Raw genomic sequence first — 23,492 nt, 5'->3', positions numbered from 1 at the left:
CTCCTGGCGGCGCTCCCGCAGGCGCTCATCCATTTGAAGGGACAAGGTGACCAGTTCTTGAAGGGAGCCTGGGCGGTCCCGGACGATAAGGTCCTTCACCGCCTCACTCAGACCCCGCCGGTAGGCGCAACGGAGCGCTATGTCTCCCCACCCACTGTCGGCGGCGAGGATCCGGAACTCTAGGGTGTAGTCCGCGACGGTCCTGGAGCCTTGCCGGAGTTCCAGCATCCTGGAGGCGGCGTCCGCGCCGTCAGAGGGGTGGTCAAATAAAAAGGAAAACTCCCGGCGGAACGCCTCGTAGTCCTGGGCAAGATGTGGGTCTCTGCCCACCACGGCTATGGCCCAGTCTAGTGCCTTGTCCACCAGGAGGGACATAACGAAGGCTACTTTAGCCTCTTCTGACCCATACTTGGATGGTTGGAAAGAAAAAAAAAGTTCACACTGGGTCAGGAACCCTCTGCCCAGATCAAAGTTCCCTCCAAAGGGTCGAGGGGTAACCAGGTTGGGCTCGGGTTGGGCGGGAGCTCGCCCTGGGGAGGCTGGAACCCCCGGTGAATCAGCAGGGGGAGCAGGGACTGCAGCTCCTCCAGGGAGCGTGTTCAGCCTCAGCTGGATGGAAGCCACCGCAGAGGCAAGAGTGCCCATCTGGACAGCAAGGGAGGTGAGAGCAGCTGAGGCGGAGGTGGACGACTCCTGGAGCTCAGCGATGTTACCCTGAACGGAGGGGAAAGCTTTACTCAACTCCGCCTGGAGGGACGCGAGCTCAGCCGCGTGGGTGGAAACAAGCTCGTCAACAGAATGGGAAACTGGGTTGGGCTTAACTGCGGGCGTCTGCCCCGAGGTTCTGCCTTGACTCATTATGGCTTGATTATTCTGTTATGATGTAACTAAGAAAAGAGTCAAGTGTGGCAGAACCCCAGAACGGACGGACACAAGAGGCAAATAACAATAAAAGGATTTATTAAAATGGACAAAATAATAAACCTACTCTAACGGGACCTAAGTGGGGGAATGTGTGGATGCCGGAAAACTAGAAAATGTAAATGAGGTGTGAGTGGGACTGTACTCTATGTGTCTGAGTGTGAGTGTCTAGCGTGCAAGAGCTAGTGTGGTGTAGATATGTAGATGAGTGAAGTGTTGAAATATGTACGTGTACTAACCAGTCCAGAGCAGAGAGGGGGAATAGTCAGCAGGCAGGCAGGGGGGGGGTTAGGCAGGAGAGGATGTCGGCAGGCAGACGGGGGGGGGGTTTGGCAGGGGGATTAGTCGGCAGGCAGGCTGGGGGTTAGGCAGGAGAAGTAGTCGGCAGGCAGGCTGGGGCATAGGCAGGAGACGTAGTCGATAGGCAGGCAGGGGTCTAGGCAGGGAAGGCAGGTTCCATATGGGTCAAAATAATCAAGCGTCGGAGGAAGGTTTCTGGGGCTTCTTATAGGGCTGCCTCTTCCTGAGTTGATAGCCTGCTGTGGAAGGTCCAGCTGTCTCCACTTGAGCCTGATGAGGCTCAACGAGCGCCAACGAGGCAGGAGGGGGCGGAGCCGAAGAGGGATTCACAACACATTCTTCGTTTAAAAAGAAGGAACACTATGCTAAACTACAGGAACTAGAGAAACAGATCAAAGTCGCAGAGTCAGAGTTTAAAAAAAATACATCATCTGTCAATCTTACCAGGTTGACTAAACTAAAATTTGAATTTAATTCAATTATGACCAAAAAGGCTGAATTCTGTCTCTTTCGGGCTAGACACAAATATTTTGAGGAGGGAGATAAGGCCGGTAGACTACTCGCCAGATATATTAAACAAAGAGAAGCACGGAGCACTATTCCAGCCATTAGGGGGGGGCGATGGGCATCTTCTTTATGACCCCAAAGAAATAAATGGTGCATTCCGAGACTTCTATGTAAACCTATACACTTCTGAGTCAAAGGTGAACAAAACAGACATCACTTCTTTTTTATCAACTCTCAATCTTCCGTCGTTATCTGAGGACCAGCTCGAGAGTCTTGACTCGCATATTACTATTGAGGAGATAGTTGACGTTATTAAGCACCTACCTTCAAGTAAAGCGCCAGGTGTAGATGGCTTCACGGCCGAGTTCTACAAGGCCTACTCCAAAGAACTTGCTCCATTACTACTAAACACCTATAATGAAGCCCTGGAAAAGGAAAAACTTCCTCCTACTCTATCGGAGGCCATTATTACCCTTATTTTGAAGGAAGGGAAGGACCTTTTAGATTGTAAGAATTTCAGACCTATCAGTTTAACCTCCTGCGATAGTAAGATATTATCAAAAATTCTGGCTAACCGCCTTGACAAGGTGATAAACTCTCTGATTCACCCCGACCAGGTCGGTTTTATACGCTCCCGTTCCTCCGCAGACAATGTTAGGAGATTTGTTGATATTATGTGGGCCACTCGGGACAATGCCTCTCCCATGGCCGCCATCTCGTTGGACGCTGAGAAGGCGTTCGACAGGGTGGAGTGGCAATACTTGCTCTCCGCCCTGGAAGGCTTTGGTTTCAGCAAGAAGTTTATAGAGTGGATTAGTCTTATATATACTAACCCTACGGCATCAGTGCTTACCAATGGCATTATGTCATCTCCCTTTGAGCTGGGTAGGGGTACGAGACAGGGGGACCCCCTCTCCCCCCTGCTCTTCGCTGTTGCTCTCAAACCGCTAGCAATGGCTATCCGGAGAGAACCCACATTTCCAGGTATTCAAATCGGTGATAGATGTCATAAACTGATGCTATATGCGGATGACATTCTTTTATTTGTCTCAGATCCAGAACGCTCTCTTTCCTCCCTATTTAGAATCATTGACAAGTTTTCATCTATTTCAGGTTATAAAGTGAACTGGACAAAGTCGGAGGCTCTTCTTCTTTCGCCATATTGTCCCAAATCCCTCTTTCAAGCAGGCACCTTTTCTTGGCCTAAGAAAGGCATTAGATATCTTGGCCTAACATTCCCCCCCTTATTGGCTGATTTAGTTAAAATAAACTTTGTTCCCCTATTGGATAAACTGCGGGCAGATGTAGAGCGGTGGTCTCCACTATTTCTCTCCATGTGGGGCAAAGTAAATATAATAAAGATGACCTGTGTTCCTAAATGTAACTACCTGTTACAAGCTCACCCAGTCCGAATCCCACTACACTATTTTAAACAATTTGATCAAATTTGTAATACATTCTTATGGAACAACAAACGTCCTAGAATGAGCCTGCGGAAACTGCAGAGGCCTGTAGACCGAGGAGGTCTTGGTGTTCCTAACCTGTTATATTACCATTATGCTTTCACTCTCAGGCACATGGCACACTGGACTCTGCCTCCAGAGAGAGCCCCCCCGTGGTTCCATATTGAAAGTGCCATCTGCACCCCTCTGGCACTCAGGTGCTGTATTACGGCCAGACTAGCCCAAGAGAATCGATCGCACCCTGTTTTGTCCCATATACAATGGGTTTGGAAGAGAGTTGCTTACATCTTTAAATTTGACCCCTATCTTCACCAGTCTGCTGGGATCTGGCTGAACCCCAAGCTGTGTATAGATAAATCGCCCTTCTTTTGGAAGCCCTGGTTTCAAAAAGGTATCGAAGTTCTAGGAGACCTATATCAGGATGGAACGCTAAAATCTTTTGAGGCTCTTAGAAGGGAATTTGATTTACCATACAATCAATTTTGGAAGTATTTACAGCTAAGACACTTAATGGTGCAAACATTTGGCTCCCCCACTGTTACGTCTGTAGTTTTACGACAGTTTGGACTTCACTACAGTGCCGTGTTATGTTACGTGTTAGAATGACTTATGTTAGTTGGTTAACACGATGTTGAATAAATGGAGTACGCTCCGACTTGAAGCTCTGAGTATCAGTCTCCGTTATTGAACATATCACCCACAATTGCCCCACCTAGTGGTGATACACTTGAATGGTTTTGGAAACATTTTGGACTAGGTCATGAAGCCTCTGCTTACTACTCGAGGATCCTAGTGGCCTCAGACCCAAACATATGGTCCCTTAAACTAGCATGGGAAACAGATTTAAATGTATCATTTACAGAGGCAGAATGGGGAAGAATTCTCAAGAATGGGAAAAAAATGTCAAGGGAACTCCGAACGAGACTGATCCAATTCAAGATTATTAACAGAATCTACTGGACACCATCCAGGCTACATAGAGTGGGTCTGGTCGACAGTTCGGAGTGCTGGAGGTGTAGTGACAGGAATGGTACTCTAGTGCATATGCTTTGGGGATGTCCAAAAACCCAGGAGTTTTGGCTAGCCATACATGGTTTTCTGGAAAAAATTGTTGGCCTTGACATTCCGTTCACCCCCAGTCTTTTTATTTTGGGTGACCCCAAAGCATTAAGTGAGGTGACTCCACCACTCGCCAATTGGATCCAGACTGCGTTAATGCTAGGACGGAAACTATTGGTTAAAGAGTGGAAGGCCTCATCAGCACCAGCACCGTCTCTGTGGCACATTTCTCTTGGGCAGCTGGCAGCCCTAGAACAATTATCATATAGGCTGCTAGATAAGGTGGAGGATTACCGCTTGAAATGGGGGCAGTATCACTCATATATTGAGAAATAATGGCAACTCCAGCTCATGTAAATAGCAACATTTTTATTTTTTATTTACTTTTATTTATTTATAAATAGCAATACCCCAAATGTAAAACGTGAAAGTAAACTGCTATAAGTATGATTGTTAGACAATGCTGTAGATTTACATTGCTGTACATCACCTTTATGTTTTGTTGTGTCTATTTTTTGTCTTTTTAATTTATTGTCCAACGTCAACTGTTACTTGTGATGTATGTCTGTTCATTGTCTGTTTATTGAAAATAATAAAAACTATAAATCATAAAAAAAAAAAAAATCTTGCAATATCACCACCCATAACCATTATGACTTCTCAATACGGTGATCTAGGCAATAAACAAACAATCAAAGTAAACTCACAATATACCCATTAGCCTGTTATACTAAATACCCCCTAAATCATATTCATACCTCCTACAACACCTCAGGCCTTTAGGTCGGGTGGTTCATCCACATGGATGGAGGCAGACTGAAAGGACACACATTCATTGCCTATTTCATAAATGTTCTCCATATAACGACGTCGATCATTGATCGGCAACGACACTATATAATTGTTTGCCTGACTGGCCATCGGATCTAGGCAGTCTGGGGATTTACACGGCAAATCAAATGAAGAACTCCAAATCCCTGATGACAGGGAGATGACGTATGACTGCTCTGATGAATCAACCCCTATTTCATTAATTTTCTCTATATAACGACGTCGATCATTGATCGGCAACGACACTATATAATAGTTTGCCTAACTGGCCATCGGATTTGGGCTCCTAATATCTAAAAAGCACTACGGTTTTCTTATTTTATCGGATTAAAGTAGCGAAGACCAGAAATTCCCATTGACCGCCAGTCAAACTTCTACACTTCTATCACCCAAAAAGGGGCGTGATCATTCAGATGACAGGGAGATGACGCGCAACTGCTCTGATGAATGATGGTGGGCGGGGTATGACGGCATTGTTTACGTCTGTCTTGGAAGTCGGTCGATAGATATTCAGCAGTTCATGCAACATCATGTTTGTAAAATAAATAGCTACGAAACTTGCTGCACATTATGACCTACACGTTTCTGTGGCAATTGTTTTGAAGACATGTAGAACCAGCTTGGACGACTGTCAAACTGTCTGGTACAGTACACGCTGCTATCCACTTTCTTACTTCGAACTGGAACATAACTAGCTAGCTTGCTAACTACGTAGCTAGAAAACATTTCTTTCGGGAAAGGCTACAGTTGTCAATAGTTAGCTATATTCAGTGATGATTAAACCATTTAGCTATGCTGCTAGTCCTAAGGCCAAGGCACACCCCAATTTGCTGCCTTTTCTGGCTTTAACCAGGCTAGCTAGTAGCACTATCTTTGTTGTTGCGAGCAGACAGGCCTAACAGCTAGCCTAGTAGTATGTGACCGGATAGCATGACGTTGTCATGTATCGAAATAAAAATGAACCCGTTAAGACACTACGTTTCTAATCAAATCCGTTTGTCATCGACTCTAATGCCTTAGGTCGCTATTAGATTACTTTGCAGTAGACATTTGACAAGCGTGAATGATGCCCTACGACCCAGAGTGAAAGAAGTAGGCTATTTTACAAACTGTCTTGACAGGGTCATTTTATGTCTGCGACTCTTATCATAGGTCTGGTATAGAGGATGTAATCTTATCATATGTCTGGTATAGAGGATGTTATCTTATCATAGGTCTGGTATAGAGGATGTTATCTTATCATATGTCTGGTATAGAGGATGTTATCTTATCATATGTCTGGTATAGAGGATGTTATCTTATCATAGGTCTGGTATAGAGGATGTTATCTTATCATAGGTCTGGTATAGATGATGTTATCTTATCATAGGTCTGGTATAGAGGATGTTATCTTATCATAGGTCTGGTATAGAGGATGTTATCTTATCATAGGTCTGGTATAGAGGATGTTATCTTATCATAGGTCTGGTATAGAGGATGTTATCTTATCATATGTCTGGTATAGATGATGTTATCTTATCATAGGTCTGGTATAGAGGATGTTATCTTATCATAGGTCTGGTATAGAGGATGTTATCTTATCATATGTCTGGTATAGATGATGTTATCTTATCATAGGTCTGGTATAGAGGATGTTATCTTATCATATGTCTGGTATAGAGGATGTTATCTTATCATAGGTCTGGTATAGAGGATGTTATCTTATCATAGGTCTGGTATAGAGGATGTTATCTTATCATAGGTCTGGTATAGAGGATGCTATCTTATCATATGTCTGGTATAGATGATGTTATCTTATCATATGTCTGGTATAGAGGATGTTATCTTATCATAGGTCTGGTATAGAGGATGTTATCTTATCATAGGTCTGGTATAGAGGAGGATGTTATCTTATCATAGGTCTGGTATAGAGGATGTTATCTTATCATAGGTCTGGTATAGAGAAGGGTGCTATCCTGACGATCTGACGATTTGAACCAGTGCAGCAATACTGACTCTGGCTGAAGGGAGTGTTGTTACTCTGGCTGAAGGGAGTGTTGTTACTCTGGCTGAAGGGAGTGTTGTTACTCTGGCTGAAGGGAGTGTTGTTACTCTGGTTGAAGGGAGTGTTGTTACTCTGGCTGAAGGGAGTGTTGTTATTGACTCTGGCTGAAGGGAGTGTTGTTACTCTGGCTGAAGGGAGTGATGTTACTCTGGCTGAAGGGAGTGTTGTTACTCTGGCTGAAGGGAGTGTTGTTACTCTGGCTGAAGGGAGTGTTGTTACTCTGGCTGAAGGGAGTGTTGTTACTCTGGCTGAAGGGAGTGTTGTTACTCTGGCTGAAGGGAGTGTTGTTACTCTGGCTGAAGGGAGTGTTGTTACTCTGGCTGAAGGGAGTGTTGTTACTCTGGCTGAAGGGAGTGTTGTTACTCTGGCTGAAGGGAGTGTTGTTACTCTGGCTGAAGGGAGTGTTGTTACTCTGGCTGAAGGGAGTGTTGTTACTCTGGCTGAAGGGAGTGTTGTTACTCTGGCTGAAGGGAGTGTTGTTACTCTGGCTGAAGGGAGTGTTGTTACTCTGGCTGAAGGGAGTGATGTTATTCGGCCACATCTTGTACAGCAGCTTCTGCTTTTTTTAGTTGCTTGTATTGGAAACTAGCTAGCTAAACAGAGTGATCTGAAACTAGTTAGCTAAACAGAGTGATCTGTTTCGAAATTGACGTTAGATCTTTCATCTACATTTACTTTGTGTTGACATAAACTAATGTTGGCTGGTAGGCATCACAGGGTGTAGTAGTGTGTGGTTGATGTCTGGCGTGCAGGACAATAGCGTTCAGAATTAGTGGGCTTGCTTCAGTAGTAGGGATGCACCGAAATGAAAATTCTTGGCCGAGGCCGAAGCCGAATTTAAGGAAACACTTGGCCGAATACCGAATACCGAATGTGTATCGGCAGTTTTTAATTTTATCATTGCATAAACTAAATACATTTTGCTTTTTATTCATGCTTCTCAAAGAAAGAAATTGAGATTGAAAAAAAAGAACTTTTATATATAACTTATTATAACTAATTATCGTGGGATTTAATCTCTACTGCTTTCCAGGGTTCAAGTTAATGATATTCATGATTTGTCTCTACATAGGCTTCAGAAAGTATTTAGACCCCTTCACTTTTTTCACATTTTTGAATAGATTTGCCATCAATCCACACACAGTAATATAATCTAAGTAAAAACGTTTTTTAATGTTTGCAAATGTATTAAAATGTAAATACTGTAACAGAAATACCTCATGTACATAAGTATTCAGACCCTTTGTCACTCTTAAAATTAGGTCAAATGCTAAATGTCTTCAACAAGTCATTCAACAAGTTGAATTGAGTCCACCTGAGTGTAAGGATAATAGTTCATGTTATTTCAGAATGAATATCTTTTGTTTTTATAGTCTCTGGTTTGCATAGAAACCACCGCATGATACAGCTGCATGTCATAAACTCGTGTAGAACAGCTGGGAGTCTGAATATGTTTTCAACAAGGCAACAACTCTGCTTCTTCCGCTACGACTGCTAAGCTAACTAGCTAGATGAGTGTAAGGTTGCGTTCGTAAAGTCGCTCTGAGAGCGCTGGAGCGCACACTGGGCCCGACGTCATAGAGAAACCGAGTCCTTTGATTGGACGAGAGGCATTCCACGAGTGCTGATCGGACTTCCTGAGTGAATTTACGAACGCAGCCTGTTTTGAAAGCGCGTCGCCTCGCGCCGCGCGCCTGTTGAGAGTTATATTTAATTGTATTGCGTCATCAAAACACGGCCACTATTCGGTGGTAAACATTCGGTGTTTTCACACATTCGGCCGAATACCGAATGTGCTTTATTTTGCGATATTCGGCCGAATACATTCGGTGGCCGAATGTTCGGTGCATCCCTATTCAGTAGTGTTGTAAGACTGACCTGAGGTCATCTCTCTCTCTCTTTCTCTCTATCTATCGTTTGCCATTGAGGGTAGAATGTAAACATTTTCTATTAAGTATTTGCCTTGTAATAGTTGTATACAGTATTATTAAAGCCTTATTTGATTCTTTCTATTTATCCATTCTTGCACAAAATCAGACTAATCTCAACAATTATTTTCTGCACATGGTGATAATTACATTACTTGAATATCAATGCCTGCCACCCACTAACCAACCCATAATACCATTACAGTATTATAACTACCTCACTCTGCTGGATTACTTACTACTATTGGACTCATTTACTACCGTACTGTATTGTATTATATTGTAGTGACCGCTCGCTAGCGAGCAAAGTATTCCTAATTCACGGCGTTCCAGCCTTGTATAAAGCATTCTTATATGTTGGTGTTGACTCAATCACCCAGGCTGCTTAGCGGGTGATATGACGGGATATAAGTGGGACAGAGTTGAATGAATGTTTGTTGTTGTCAGTACGCATGCAGAGAGTGAGAATAAAGCACATGATTGTTTTTCTACCGGCAAACCGACTACATCGTCCTGTTATTGCCGTCACTCCTACATTGGTGACCCTGAATTTCTCTCGAACGTTTTCGGAGATCATTGAACATGACAACAAACGCAGTTTCACTCAAGCTGCCCGAGTTTTGGGAACAAAATGCCATAGCATGGTTTGCACAAGCTGAAGCTCAATTCGCCCTCAGAGATGTTACCGTGGATAATACCAAATACTACTACGTGGTAGCAGCTCTTACCAATTCAACGGCAGCGAGAGTGGTGAGTCTTATTGAAAACCCACCCGCACAGCACAAATATGTTACCTTGAAGGCACACCTCATAGATACTTTTTGTCTGTCTGAATCTGAACGTGCACGGCTGCACGCCAGCTCCTCTCTCTCCCTGGGCTCGGTGACACAAAACCCTCTGAACTGATGGACCACATGCTAGCTCTGCTGGGCGACCATCAGCCGTGTTTTCTTTTTAAAGAGCTTTTTTTGCAACAGTTGCCAGACCAGGTTCGTTTTTCTATGGCTAATTCAATCAAAACAGACTTTCGTCAGCTAGCCAAGGAAGCGGATATATTTTTCTCAGCTGGGAAGAGGTGTTTTACAGCCACCATGGATGAGTATGGGTTCCAACCACTGTCCATCTCCGCTACTGCTGTGGCCCGCCGGGTGAGGCCGGCGGGGTTGTGCTTTTACCATGCAAAATTCGGGAACAAAGCTAAGAAGTGCCTACCACCATGCAACTTCAGTGTGTCGGGAAACGCACAGGCCGCCACTCATTAGCAGCTGTGGGTGCCGGCCATTCTGCAGGCTTGCTGTACGTCACTGACTCCCTCTCTGGCCGCCGGTTTCTATGTGACACGGGGGCCCAGGTGAGCGTGCTGCCTGTATCGGCAATAGACATTAAAACAGCGAAACGAGGGCCCTCCCTTGAGGCTGCCAATGGCAGTGCAATCGCTACCTTCGGCAGGCGCACTGTAGGTTTGTGTTTTGCTGACCAGCGTTTTACCTGGAGTTTTGTGTTGGCCAAAGTGTCTACTCCCCTCTTAGGCGCTGACTTTCTCTGCGCTAACAGCCTCCTGGTGGACGTGGGGAACCGCCGACTCGTCAATGCTGAGACGTTCGGCTCCTTGTCATGTGAGCGCAGTGACGCAGCCACAATGAAGCTGTCCAGTGCTGTCTCGCCGGCTGATGAGTTCTCCCCTCTTCTATTGGAGTTCTCAGACATCACAACACCTACCTTCTCGGCCGCTGCCACCAAACACGGCGTCATGCATTACATCTCCACGGAAGGCCCACCAGTGCATGCCAGGGCCCGTCGCCTCGACCCACACAAGCTCACCATCGCGAAAGAGGAGTTTGCAGCCATGGAGACACTTGGCATCATTCGCCGTTCTGACAGTCCCTGGGCCTCGCCTCTCCATCTCGTTCCCAAGTCCAACGGAGGCTGGCGTCCGTGCGGCGACTACCGGCGCCTAAATGATGTCACCACACCTGACCGTTACCCCGTTCCACACATTCAAGACTTTTCAGCCCATCTAGCGGGCGCGTCTATTTTTTCTAAAGTGGATTTGGTACGGGGATACCACCAGGTGCCAGTTAGCCCTCAGGACGTCCCTAAGACAGCGGTTATAACACCATTCGGACTGTTTGAGTTTTTGAGGATGCCGTTTGGCCTCAAGAATGCCGCCCAGACCTTTCAGAGATTGATGGACGCCATGCTGGGCAACCTGCCTTTTGTGTTTGTCCACCTAGACGATATCTTGATAGCCAGCACGTCCAAGGCAGAGCACCTATCCCACCTCCGTCTCCTCTTCAGTCGCCTCCGGGAACATGGATTAATCATCAACCCAGCAAAGTGCCGGTTTGGACTGCCTGCCATGGATTTCCTCGGCCACCACATCACTACTGCTGGGGCGGTCCCGCTGCCATCAAAGGTGGACGCTGTGCTGCAGCTCCCACGCCCTACCAGCATTAGAGCTTTACAGGAGTTCCTGGGGATGGTGAATTTCTACCATCGATTCATCCCTCAGGCTGCCCACCTAATGCGCCCCCTGCATGGGGCTCTCAGAGATATAAGCCCTCCCCCACATCCAGCTCGCTCCTCTATCTCTCTCGCTCTCTCTCTCTCTCCACTTCCCTTTCTCTCTCTTTCTCTTTCTCTCTCTTTCCCCCTCTCTCGCCCTCTCTCGACTTCTCTCTCTCTCTTTCTCTCTCTCTCTTTCCCCCTCTCTCGCCCTCTCTCGCCCTCTCTCTGTGTCCCCAGCTCGCTCCTCTATCTCTCTCTCGCTCTCTCTCTTTCCGCTTCCCTTTCTCTCTCTCTCTCTCTCTCTCTCTCTCTATCTCCGCTTTCCTTTCTCTCTCTCTTTTTCTCTCTCGACTTCTCTCTCTCTCTCTCTCGCCCTCTCTCTGTGTCCCCAGCATGCAGCCGCACACACTCTAAGTATCACAGTATCACAGTAGGCTTGTCCTTGTGGTCCTTTGCGGTTTTGTAGAGTTTGGAGGAGCTGCTGCTGCTGTTGGTGGTGGTGGTGGTGGTAAATGCAAGACCCCTAAGCACATCATCGCATGGTCCGACGAAATGTCAAAGGCGTTCTCAGACACCAAGGAAGCCCTCGCGAGCGCGACCATGCTGACTCACCCCGTGCCTGAGGCTTCCGTGGCCTTGACAACTGATGCCTCAGATTATGCCGTCGGAGCCGTTTACGAACAGCTGGTCAAGGGGGTTTGGCAACCCCTGGCATTTTTCAGCCGACAACTCCGCTCCAGTGAGGTTCCTGCTGGAGGCTCGTCCATTCACGGTTTTTGTGGACCACAAACCGTTGATTTTTGCCATGGCTAAGGTGTCGGAGCCGTGGTCTGCCAGGCAGCAGCGTCATCTGGCTTATATCTCAGAGTTCACTACAGACATTCGGCTTGTGGCGGGAAAGGACAACCCCGTAGCTGACTGCCTCTCTCGTGCCACTATCGGGGCTGTCCATCTCGGCATCGACTACGCCCGTATGGCTGCGGATCAGGCTTCGGACCCAGACATCCAGGAATACAGGACTAAAGTTTCTGGCCTCCAGTTGGCGGACATCCCCTTCAGCGACGACGGCACGACGCTGCTTTGTGACGTGTCCATGGAGCAGCCGCGCCCAGTGGTTCCACATGCTTGGAGACGGCAAGTTTTCGAGGCCATACATAGCCTCTCACACCCAGGCAGGAAACCTTCGCAGCGCCTGATTGCAGCGAAATTCGTCTGGCCCAGGATGAAGGTTGACATTCGTGGGTGGGTCAGGACCTGCGTGCCATGCCAACGGGCAAAGGTCCATCGTCATGTTAAGGCCCCGCTGGAGCGGTTCACGGTCCCTGAAAGACGCTTCGACCACGTCAACATTGATCTGGTGGGTCCCCTTCCCGCCTCCAGGGGGTACACTCACCTTCTGACGATGGTGGACAGAACCACCCGTTGGCCAGAGGCCGTCCCACTGACGGAGACTACCACAGTTGAGGTGGCCCGGGCATTCTTCGGCACCTGGGTCGCCCGGTTTGGGGTCCCCTCAGACCTGTCCTCTGATCGGGGGGCCCAGTTCACTTCTGGCTTATGGACTTCCATTACTCAGCAGCTGGGTGTCTCCCTCCACCGCACTACGGCTTATCACCCACAGGCTAATGGCCTGTGTGAACGTTTTCACCGGTCCATGAAGGCTGCTCTTAAAGCCGATCTCCGGGGCAGCGGCTGGGTCGACAGGCTTCCTTGGGTGATGCTGGGACTCTGTACTGCACCTAAAGAGGACCTTCTTTCATCCTCTGCTGAGCTGGTGTACGGCCAACCCCTCCGGGTTCCGGGGGATTTCCTCCCTTGTGCTACGGTCCCCTGGTCAGCACCAGAACAGCGAAGTGCTCTGCTGGACAAGGCCAAGTCGTTCCGGACGATCCCTACCTCATGCCACGGCGTTCCTAAAGTACGTGTCCCGCCTGATCTGAAGGCATCGGGGTATGTCTTCATCCGCCAAGACGCCCATCGAGCCCCCCTGCAACCGCCCTATGATGGTCCCTACCGGGTCGTGGAGACAGGCGACAAATTCTTTATTATCGACATGGGGGGTAGTAAGGAATGCATCTTGGTGGATCGCCTTAAGCCAGCTCATCTGGACATGGACCGTCCCGTCGAGGTGGCCCTCCCGCCCCGCCGCGGTCGCCCCCCTGTTAAAACAGCCCCGACCCTAGCTCCTGCAGACCCCCTGCCCTGCCTTCAGAGGCCGGCCAAACGTTCGCCTGTGGTTTTTCCCCTGCCTCGGTCTCCTGTGCCTGCTCAAGGGCGCCAGAGTCGCTTTGGGCGAGTTATCAGAGTCCCTGACCGTTTTTTGGGGCCGGTTCTTGTGAATTCTGGGGGGACGTGTGTAGTGACCGCTCGCTAGCGAGCAAAGTATTCCTTATTCACGGCGTTCCAGCCTTGTATAAAGCATTCTTATATGTTGGTGTTGACTCAATCACCCAGACTGCTTAGCGGGTGATATGACGGGATATAAGTGGGACAGAGTTGAATGAATGTTTGTTGTTGTCAGTACGCATGCAGAGAGTGAGAATAAAGCACATGATTGTTTTTCTACCGGCAAACCGACTACATCGTCCTGTTATTGCCGTCACTCCTACAATATTGCATTTCATATCATCGTACTCTGCACAGTTTTTTTTGCACTATTGAAGCCGCTGTAAAATCCATCACTTTATTACTGTTTGACTTACTTACGTTAGTTATTATTATTATTTTACTCTTGTGTACTTGTACAGTAAGATGTAATGAAAGTGATTGTGATTGTGACCCACAGGCCTACAGCTGGTGCTGCCATGTCAAGGCGGAGCAGGAACAGTCGGGTGTGGCGCTACGTGTGGAGCGGGATACAATGGGATGCTGACACTCGGGCGCTGGCGATGGCGTCTGAGAGCGAGGGCTGGGACTATGAACGCTTACAGGTGAGGAGTGTTTTTGCTTTTAGTGTTCATATTCACACACATACTGCCCCCTATTCACTGGTTGTAAATGGCCTTGGACATCACGGGCATGTTATGTTGTGCAACAGTGAAAACCTGTAGGTTAGAATTAACAGTTTATTAGTTGTTATGTGATATTATTTTTTCATCGTTGATGTAAGGTTGGTATTTGACGGTCATCATCTAACGTTGCTGCATGATTGCACAGAAGAAGCCTTTTAAACAGAAGAAGCCTTTTAAACAGAAGAAGCCTTTTAAACAGAAGAAGCCTTTTAAACAGAAGAAGTCTTTTAAACAGAAGAAGCCTTTTAAACAGAAGAAGCCTTTTAAACAGAAGAAGCCTTTTAAACAGAAGAAGTCTTTTAAACAGAAGAAGCCTTTTAAACAGAAGAAGCCTTTTAAACAGAAGAAGCCTTTTAAACAGAAGAAGCCTTTTAAACAGAAGAAGTCTTTTAAACAGAAGAAGCCTTTTAAACAGAAGAAGTCTTTTAAACAGAAGAAGCCTTTTAAACAGAAGAAGTCTTTTAAACAGAAGAAGCCTTTTAAACAGAAGAAGCCTTTTAAACAGAAGAAGCCTTTTAAACAGAAGAAGCCTTTTAAACAGGGAAATCACACAGCAGTGGTTACAAACCACTGCATCCACATCTTCATGCTCCAAAAAAGGTGGAGACTTCACTGTTATTCCTATTCAATGATTTCACGTTGGACGTTGGTGCCTGGTGTGTGTGTGTCCAGTACAGTGACTCTGACTCGGAGCCAGAGTTCCCGGCGGCGGCGGCGGCGGCGGCGGCGGTGCCACCGGTCCCCAGTGCCGTTCCTGTCACCGGAGAGTCCTACTGCAGCTGTGACCTCCAGGCTGAGCCCAGCTTCAACCCACGCCTCCGAGGGTTCCACCGCGACAAAGACTGCCACTGTGGAGAGGACGACCAGGGTGAGGAATAATAATATGAATATATACATTATACAACAATATAATAATGCTAATTGTTATAGATTTCAATTGGACGATGGTGATGCAGCTCCTCTTAAGTGCCGTCAGATGAATGATTCAAAATCAAATAAAAAGACGGGTTGTGTGTGATGGGATCTGTTGACCTCCGGCTTCTGACGCTGCAGACTTTGATTGGGTGTGGGATGACCGCAGCCGCTCCACAGCCACCTTGTTGAGCTGCGACAACCGCAAAGTGAACTTCCACACAGAGTACAGCTGCGGCACGGCGGCTGTGCGCGGGTCCAAGGAGCTGGCTGATGGGCAGCACTTCTGGGAGATCAAGATGACATCTCCCGTGTATGGGACAGACATGGTGAGGATCTTCTCTATAAGTCATCCTTTAATCAGTGCGTGTGTGTGCATTATCCCACACATTGATTCTACTGACACCTTGTTGAATAAAGATTACCCGAAGTTTTATTTCATGAACGATATTGGGATTCATTGGATAATGGGTTTACAAGATAATTTATCTCTTCAATAGTTGGGTTGATGTAGGATTATTAGTTTTAAGATTATTTTAGATTATTTAGTTTGTTCTTACACTATATTTATGTAAGTTTATACAGACAAGATTTAAGATAACAACATTATATGTACATAGTATGTTCTTTATTTATCTGTCATCAGATAGTTTAGTAAACCTATCAACACGGATTGTAATTGCCCCCAATAACAGTGAATCGTTGCATCTTGGGCTGGATTTAAAGCTTTGCATATAGGTCCCCAAAGCCTTATCAGATTGTATTTTGGTAACAATTATTAATTCAACAATGTTATGGTTGTGTATCATTTTGAAGAATCTCCGATTTGAAGGGATGGTTCCACCCATGTTCATGTTCAGATGGAATATCATCTCACGCTGAGTTGTCCTCATCGGCCAGTAATGAAAGCTTCTCTGGTTCTCTGGTATCTGCTTTGCTACCGCAGACATTCTTTTTGGTTTTATTTAACCTTTATTTAACCAGGCAGGGCCAATAAGAACAAATTCTTATTTACATTGGTGGCCTGGCAAAAGACAAAAGCCTCTTGGGGGGTGGGGGGGGAGGGGCTGAAAAGAAAATCAGGTTATATGTCAAAAACAAAGAACACACATGACAGACAGCGGCACACATCCAAAATTCCAGCACAGTTAAAAGAGTAAAAACATACATACATCTCCACACCTCCTCCACTTACAGTCACAGCATCAAGTTAAAGGGACAGCATCACACATCCACATCAACCCGCACAACATTAAGCACAGCTAAAAGAACACTAACAGCATTATAGAATTAGCAATACATACAATAATTTGGACAGACACAGGAAGTCAAACAGGCATGCATGGGACAGACAGTAATGGCGCTTTTCCACTACAGGGCCGACCCGGGTTGGCCTGAGCTGGCCCTGTTCTTTTGCCTTTCTCCACTGCCAACCGAGCTGAACCAGGCCACAGTACCCGTACCATTTTTAGTTCCTGTTCGGGATGGGTTAAGGTATTATTTCTTATTTTTTTAAGACTGATCTGTGCATGATAGTGCTGCATTTTAACATAAATCTTATCGCATTTTCCCCCGTTGAGCTGTATAGTGGCACTTATTACAGTGAAGTGCTTTTATGACACGTAACTCCTCCTACAGTCCCGGGTCGCTCCGTATAATGGAGAAACGTTTCTGAAAGTACGGCATGGCTCGGCGCGGCTCGGATACAAATGCGGCCTGGTTCAGCCCGGTAATGGAAAAGCGCCATAAGCAGCCAACAGGGGGGGTTTGGAAAAGCACTAGAGGGTTAAAAAACAGTTTCCTGTGTCAGTGAGAATGTCCATGATAGAGTCCTTAAAAGCTGATTTGGAAATAAGAGTGTCCAGTTTGAGTGTTTTCTGTAAATTGTTCCAGTCATTGGCTGCAGCAGCTCTGAACGAAGATTTACCTTGTGAAATGACATGCCATCTCCTCAGAGAAACTTCAAACAAAGTTTAGTTGCGAGTTATGCTTTCTTTCTTTTTTATGTGGATTCCCTTAACAATAAAACAGTGTTATTGCAAAACGCTGTTGTTTGTGCTTACAATAAAAGCATGTTCAGGTTCATATAGTTAGTATTTAGCCGCTACTAAACTTTGTTTGATGTTTTTCTGAGGCGATTTTGGCATGTAATTTCAACAATGTTAAACAAAGTACCGTCTAAACCTGTCTATTGGAGAGGGTGCTGACCACTGTTAGTCTGAACCTGTCTAGTGGAGAGGGTGCTGACCACTGTTAGTCTGAACCTGTCTAGTGGAGAGGGTGCTGACCACTGTTAGTCTGAACCTGTCTAGTGGAGAGGGTGCTGACCACTGTTAGTCTGAACCTGTCTAGTGGAGAGGGTGCTGACCACTGTTAGTCTGAACCTGTCTAGTGGAGAGGGTGCTGACCACTGTTAGTCTGAACCTGTCTAGTGGAGAGGGTGCTGACCACTGTTAGTCTGAACCTGTCTAGTGGAGAGGGTGCTGACCACTGTTACAGGGTTTTTCCTGGCTCAAAATGAGGCGGAGGTGGTAGGCTACCAGAGGCGTTTGACATCAGGGGGACCCATGAAGCGGGGCTGTCTGGGGGTCCTTAAACGAGCATCAAACACTTAATTTCTTGCATTCTGGTGAATTTAGATGCACCAATTTGTGCCCTTTCTGCATCAATTTATGGTGGAAATTTCATTATTTATGTAAAGGAAAACACTATATAATATTCAGGCACCAGATGACCAATCAAAATATAATGTAATATAATGCAATATAAGGCTCTCAGGCATTCTGTACTTTCAAATATGTATTCTCCTTGAGCAGTCAACATCAACTATCAGCTATTTCGCTAGCAAAAACGAAAGCTAACTTATTTGCGAAACAGTGCCCCCGCCACCACGTCGGCGCAATTCCGCAATTGCAGAGCGTTGCACTCGGTGGATTTCTGTCATTTCTAACTAGAAATGACAGAAATCCACAGAGTGCAACGCTTGTAGAAAATACGACCGTCAAAGTTTTGTTGAGAGCTGGAGGCGGCTAGAAATATGAAGGAGGCGGCCGCCTCATAATTCTCTATGCAGGAAAAACCCTGTGTTAGTCTGAACCTGTCTAGTGGAGAGGGTGCTGACCACTGTTAGTCTGAACCTGTCTAGTGGAGAGGGTGCTGACCACTGTTAGTCTGAACCTGTCTAGTGGAGAAGGGTGCTGACCACTGTTAGTCTGAACCTGTCTAGTGGAGAGGGTGCTGACCACTGTTAGTCTGAACCTGTCTAGTGGAGAGGGTGCTGACCACTGTTAGTCTGAACCTGTCTAGTGGAGAGGGTGCTGACCACTGTTAGTCTGAACCTGTCTAGTGGAGAGGGTGCTGACCACTGTTAGTCTGAACCTGTCTAGTGGAGAGGGTGCTGACCACTGTTAGTCTGAACCTGTCTAGTGGAGAGGGTGCTGACCACTGTTAGTCTGAACCTGTCTAGTGGAGAGGGTGCTGACCACTGTTAGGGCCAATCCCAATTCACCCCTACGGCTTCGTTTTCACCCCTATGGCTTGATTTGCGCGTTCACGTTTAGGGGGAGGGCTATCCCAATTCATATTTCATCGAGCCATGGCTTCATTTCGAGGGCTAACTATAACTTCCAGGGTTGCCACGCTACCTGGAAAACAGGGAAAACATGGAAATTAGTGAGCCCTGTTCCATACCTGGAAAAGGCATGGAAACTGAGCAAAATTGAAAATTAACATGGAAATCTTGTGTTGTCCTGGAAAATTTGATAGGCTTTCTAAAACATTTAATAATTTAAGTAGTTGGCTTGGAACTGTCTGTGGCTGTTCTAAATGTGGCTTTATCAATGTTGGTTGGCAAGCACATGGTTCATTGTTGCAAACAAACATTGATGTGCTTGCTAGCTAGCTAGCGCTTGGAATGTGTTGCTAACGGTAACGGCCAATAGCGCTATAGCGCTATAGCGCTAATACTTCCTGATATCCGTGAGTGGGGGGCGCAAGTTAAAACGGTCGTATCTCAGCGTAGGAACGTTGGATTTACTCAAGAAGTGGTAGAAGTTTGACTGGCGGTCAATGCAAATGTGTGATCTTTGCTACTTTAATAGATGATTCATTTGCCAAGTGATCAGTATTTAGCCTGTATGGTAGTATATGTATGTGTGTGTGCATATATACAGTATATATATATATATATGTGACAGGGCATGGTTAAAAAGTCCTCAACTAGGGCAAAATCTTTTTTCTGTTTTTTCCGGATTATGAAAGGGTAGATTGTAAGCTTTAAAATGATGTGTCATACATTGAAATCTGAAACAAGTTGAAGAAGTCATGGATAGTTTAATGGCGATACCCCCTGAACCACCGTACTGAGATATCTAGCCTCAAACTTCTTCAGAGACGTTTTTCACAGAGGTAATGGGTGGGAACAATAGCTGGTTAACTCCACCCTAATCACTCCCTCAAGACAACCACACCTTCAAGACAACCACTTCCCCATTACACTACCTGTCATTACCTACCTGTCATCTGTCAATGGGGTTGTCAGCTAACCCTCAGGAAGCAAAATTGCAGGGCTGATACGTTTAAATAGCTAAATAATAATAATAATAATAATTCAAGATTCATGATTCATCATCATTTTATTGCCATGTGTGCCAAAAGTGTATTACATCCCATTACAAGTACAAGAGAGTAAAATTCATGGCAATGGAAAAAATTAGGCAAGATACAATTGAGCAATACAATAATAGAATGGTAAAAAATAATAATGTTGTCCGTGTGCATGCATTTATCATTATAGTCCATAAAGCATCTAGTGGGACTTCAGCGTAGTTCCTTCCCATCCCATCTGGGCATCAAAGCTGTAATAAAAAAAGAAGACAGTACATTTCAAATGATTGCCCACTGTTACCAACACCACTTTTACGAAATAGCCTACTACTATCTTCATAAAAATAGAATTGCTTATACAATGACAATGACAAATACCTGAAGTGCTGGTGACTCATCAAGGTGTCATCTCTCAGAACCTCTCACCTCCTCATTCTGTAACACACATTTCAGGTCAGAGGTGTGGACACTTCTCTAGTGTAGGTTTTCCATAGACTCAGTGTACTGTACTTGTAGGCTACTGAAGTAGGCTAGTGAAATCATTTCAAATCACAGTATTATTCTACAGCAAATCTACATATCAATGAATTAATCATTCTTTTTGATTCCACATAACATTACCAGGGTTTTTCCTGGCTCAAAATGAGGCGGAGGTGGTACCAGTGGTGTTTGACATCGGGGGGGACCCATGAAGCAGGGCTGTCTGGGGGTCCTTAAACGAGCATCAAACACTTAATTTCTTGCATTCTGGTGAATTGATATGCACCAATTTGTGATCTTTCTGCATCAACTTATGGTGGAAATGTCATTATTTATGTAAAGGAAAACACAATATTCAGGCACCAGATGACCAATCAAAATATAATGTAATATAATGCAATATAAGGCTCTCAGGCATTCTGTACTTTCAAATATGTATTCTCCTTGAGCAGTCAACATCAACTATCAGCTGTTTCGCTAGCAAAAACGAAAGCTAACTTATTTGCGAAACAGCGCCCCCGCCACCACGCCGCAATTGCAGTTAGAAATGACAGAAATCAACAACGGCGCTATCTACCTTATTAACAAAACAACAAATAACTGTTTGGCTATCCTAAGTAAACAACACAAAATCCTAGTATACAACACATGTAACTCACTAAAACTTACCCAAGAACACAGCAGAAGGTCTGTCTGCAGACGACTGTCCCATGAAAGTGAACTGGTGTGGAGATCAATGTCTGACATTCCGTTGTCTTCTTGTCATCAGCCCACTGGCACCGTCGGAGGTGCGACAGGCAGCAATGCCCAGCAGGTATACCCACCTGTGCTTTCATCTATGTATAGTCCAATATGAAGGAGTTCATTAATTGCCCACTGTCGATATTTCTAGCGGCTTCATAAATTCGGTTTATAGCATTAGCTTGCTAGAGCATCCGCATCCATCTTGTAAACTTGTCAACAGGTCCAGGTGGCTACTTAAATACGGCTGGAGTGGGCGTGGCTACACACACTGCCACAATATTACGAATAATACCCCCCACCCGACTTTGCTAACTAAATGTAGGTATTTAGTGAATGTAAAACTGTTGGATATTACATCGAGTGGGTTCTTCATCGCTTCGTTTGTCGTCCTATGCCAAAAACCGGAAAACACATTTTTTCACAACAAGACTTGTTTGGCTCGATTGTGAGGTTTCACAATGGCCGAGATGGGGACCTATTAATCAAACCTTGTCACATATATATATATATACAGTACAGGCCAAACGTTTGGACACACCTTCTCATTCAATGTGTTTCCTTTATTTTCATGACTATTTACATTGTAGATTCTCACTGAAGGCATCAAAACTATGAATGAACACATGTGGAATGATGTACTTAACAAAAAAGTGTGAAATAACTCTAAATATGTCTTATATTTTAGATTCCTCAAAGTAGCCACCCTTTGCTTTTTTGTTGTTAATAAAATATTTTTTGTTGTTGTTGTTAATAAAATATATAATAATAATATTATGTGTTCATTCATAGTTTTGATGCCTTCAGTGAGAATCTACAATGTACCAAATAGTCATGAAAATAAAGGAAACACATTGAATGAGTAGGTGTGTCCAAACTTTTGGCCTGTACTGTATATATATATATATATATATATATATATATATATATATATATATATATATATATATATATATATATATATATAAATATATATATGAAGATGTTATAGCTAGCTAGCTACGATTTATTATCAAAATAATGAACAGCAAGCTAGATCCAAAACTAGGGCCGGTGGAGGAGGGCAAGTGTCACATTGGACAGACTACCAAAACAGAAAAATAAAGTATCTTAACTACAGCAAGTGATAGAAATACATTATCTGGAGATTCAATAAGGTAGTTGTATATGTCAGGATATGGGTTAGGGTATGACATCTCAGGCCGTCGGGTCGTTCAGCCACATAGATGGAGGCAGACTGAAAGGACACACATCAACCTCTATTTCATGATTTTTAAAATGTATAACGACGTAGATCATTAATCGGCAACGACACTATAAAATTGTTTGCCTGACTGGCCATCGTATTTGGGCTCCTAATAGCTAAAAAGTATAAAAGTAGCAAAGACCATAAATTTGCATTGACCGCAAGTCAAACTTCTAACAATTCTACCACCCAAAAGGGGGCGTGATCGTTCTGATGACAGGGAGATGACATATGACGAATTGGAATCACCACCATCACCTATACATTTTAGGGAACCAAGTTTTTCAGCCCAGTGGTGTTCTAGGCTGGAAATTAGTTCTAGTTTAATACATCTACACCAGGGGTGCTCACACTTTTTGGAACCAAGATCTACTTTTCAAGTAGCCAGTCTGCCAAGATCTACCAGTCTAGTTTCAACATCGCAAACGTACATGCACGTACTACAAACACACACACACACACACACACACACACACACACACACACACACACACACACACACACACACACACACACACAGTTCCCAGCCTGTTATTTTACTTTTAGATTCCTCAAAGTAGCCACCCTTTGCTTTTTTGTTGTTAATAAAATATTTTTTGTTGTTGTTGTTAATAAAATATATAATAATAATATTATGTGTTCATTCATAGTTTTGATGCCTTCAGTGAGAATCTACAATGTACCAAATAGTCATGAAAATAAAGGAAACACATTGAATGAGTAGGTGTGTCCAAACTTTTGGCCTGTACTGTATATATATATATATATATATATATATATATATATATATATATATATATATATATATATAAATATATATATGAAGATGTTATAGCTAGCTAGCTACGATTTATTATCAAAATAATGAACAGCAAGCTAGATCCAAAACTAGGGCCGGTGGAGGAGGGCAAGTGTCACATTGGACAGACTACCAAA

At 44.9% G+C, this 23,492-nt stretch overlaps 1 protein-coding gene across 1 annotated transcript in view; it reads left to right on the top strand.

Annotated features, from left to right (window-relative positions):
* Window positions 1-5,592: 5,592 nt before the first annotated feature.
* Window positions 5,593-23,492, top strand: part of spsb3a (splA/ryanodine receptor domain and SOCS box containing 3a) — a gene marked incomplete at its 3' end in the record, with an annotated part of 35,722 nt that continues 17,822 nt past the window's right edge. The window contains exons 1-4 of the mRNA XM_080523987.1: window positions 5,593-5,724; window positions 14,347-14,491; window positions 15,245-15,440; window positions 15,626-15,813. Of these exons, the coding sequence (XP_080380113.1) occupies window positions 14,366-14,491; window positions 15,245-15,440; window positions 15,626-15,813 (510 nt within the window). The 5' untranslated portion in view covers window positions 5,593-5,724; window positions 14,347-14,365. The remainder of the gene's footprint in view (window positions 5,725-14,346; window positions 14,492-15,244; window positions 15,441-15,625; window positions 15,814-23,492) is intronic.

Source organism: Nansenia antarctica (assembly GCF_963989245.1).
Source record: "Nansenia antarctica genome assembly, chromosome: 2".
Lineage (NCBI taxonomy): Eukaryota > Metazoa > Chordata > Actinopteri > Argentiniformes > Microstomatidae > Nansenia > Nansenia antarctica.
This window is presented reverse-complemented; position numbering and strand designations above follow the sequence as displayed.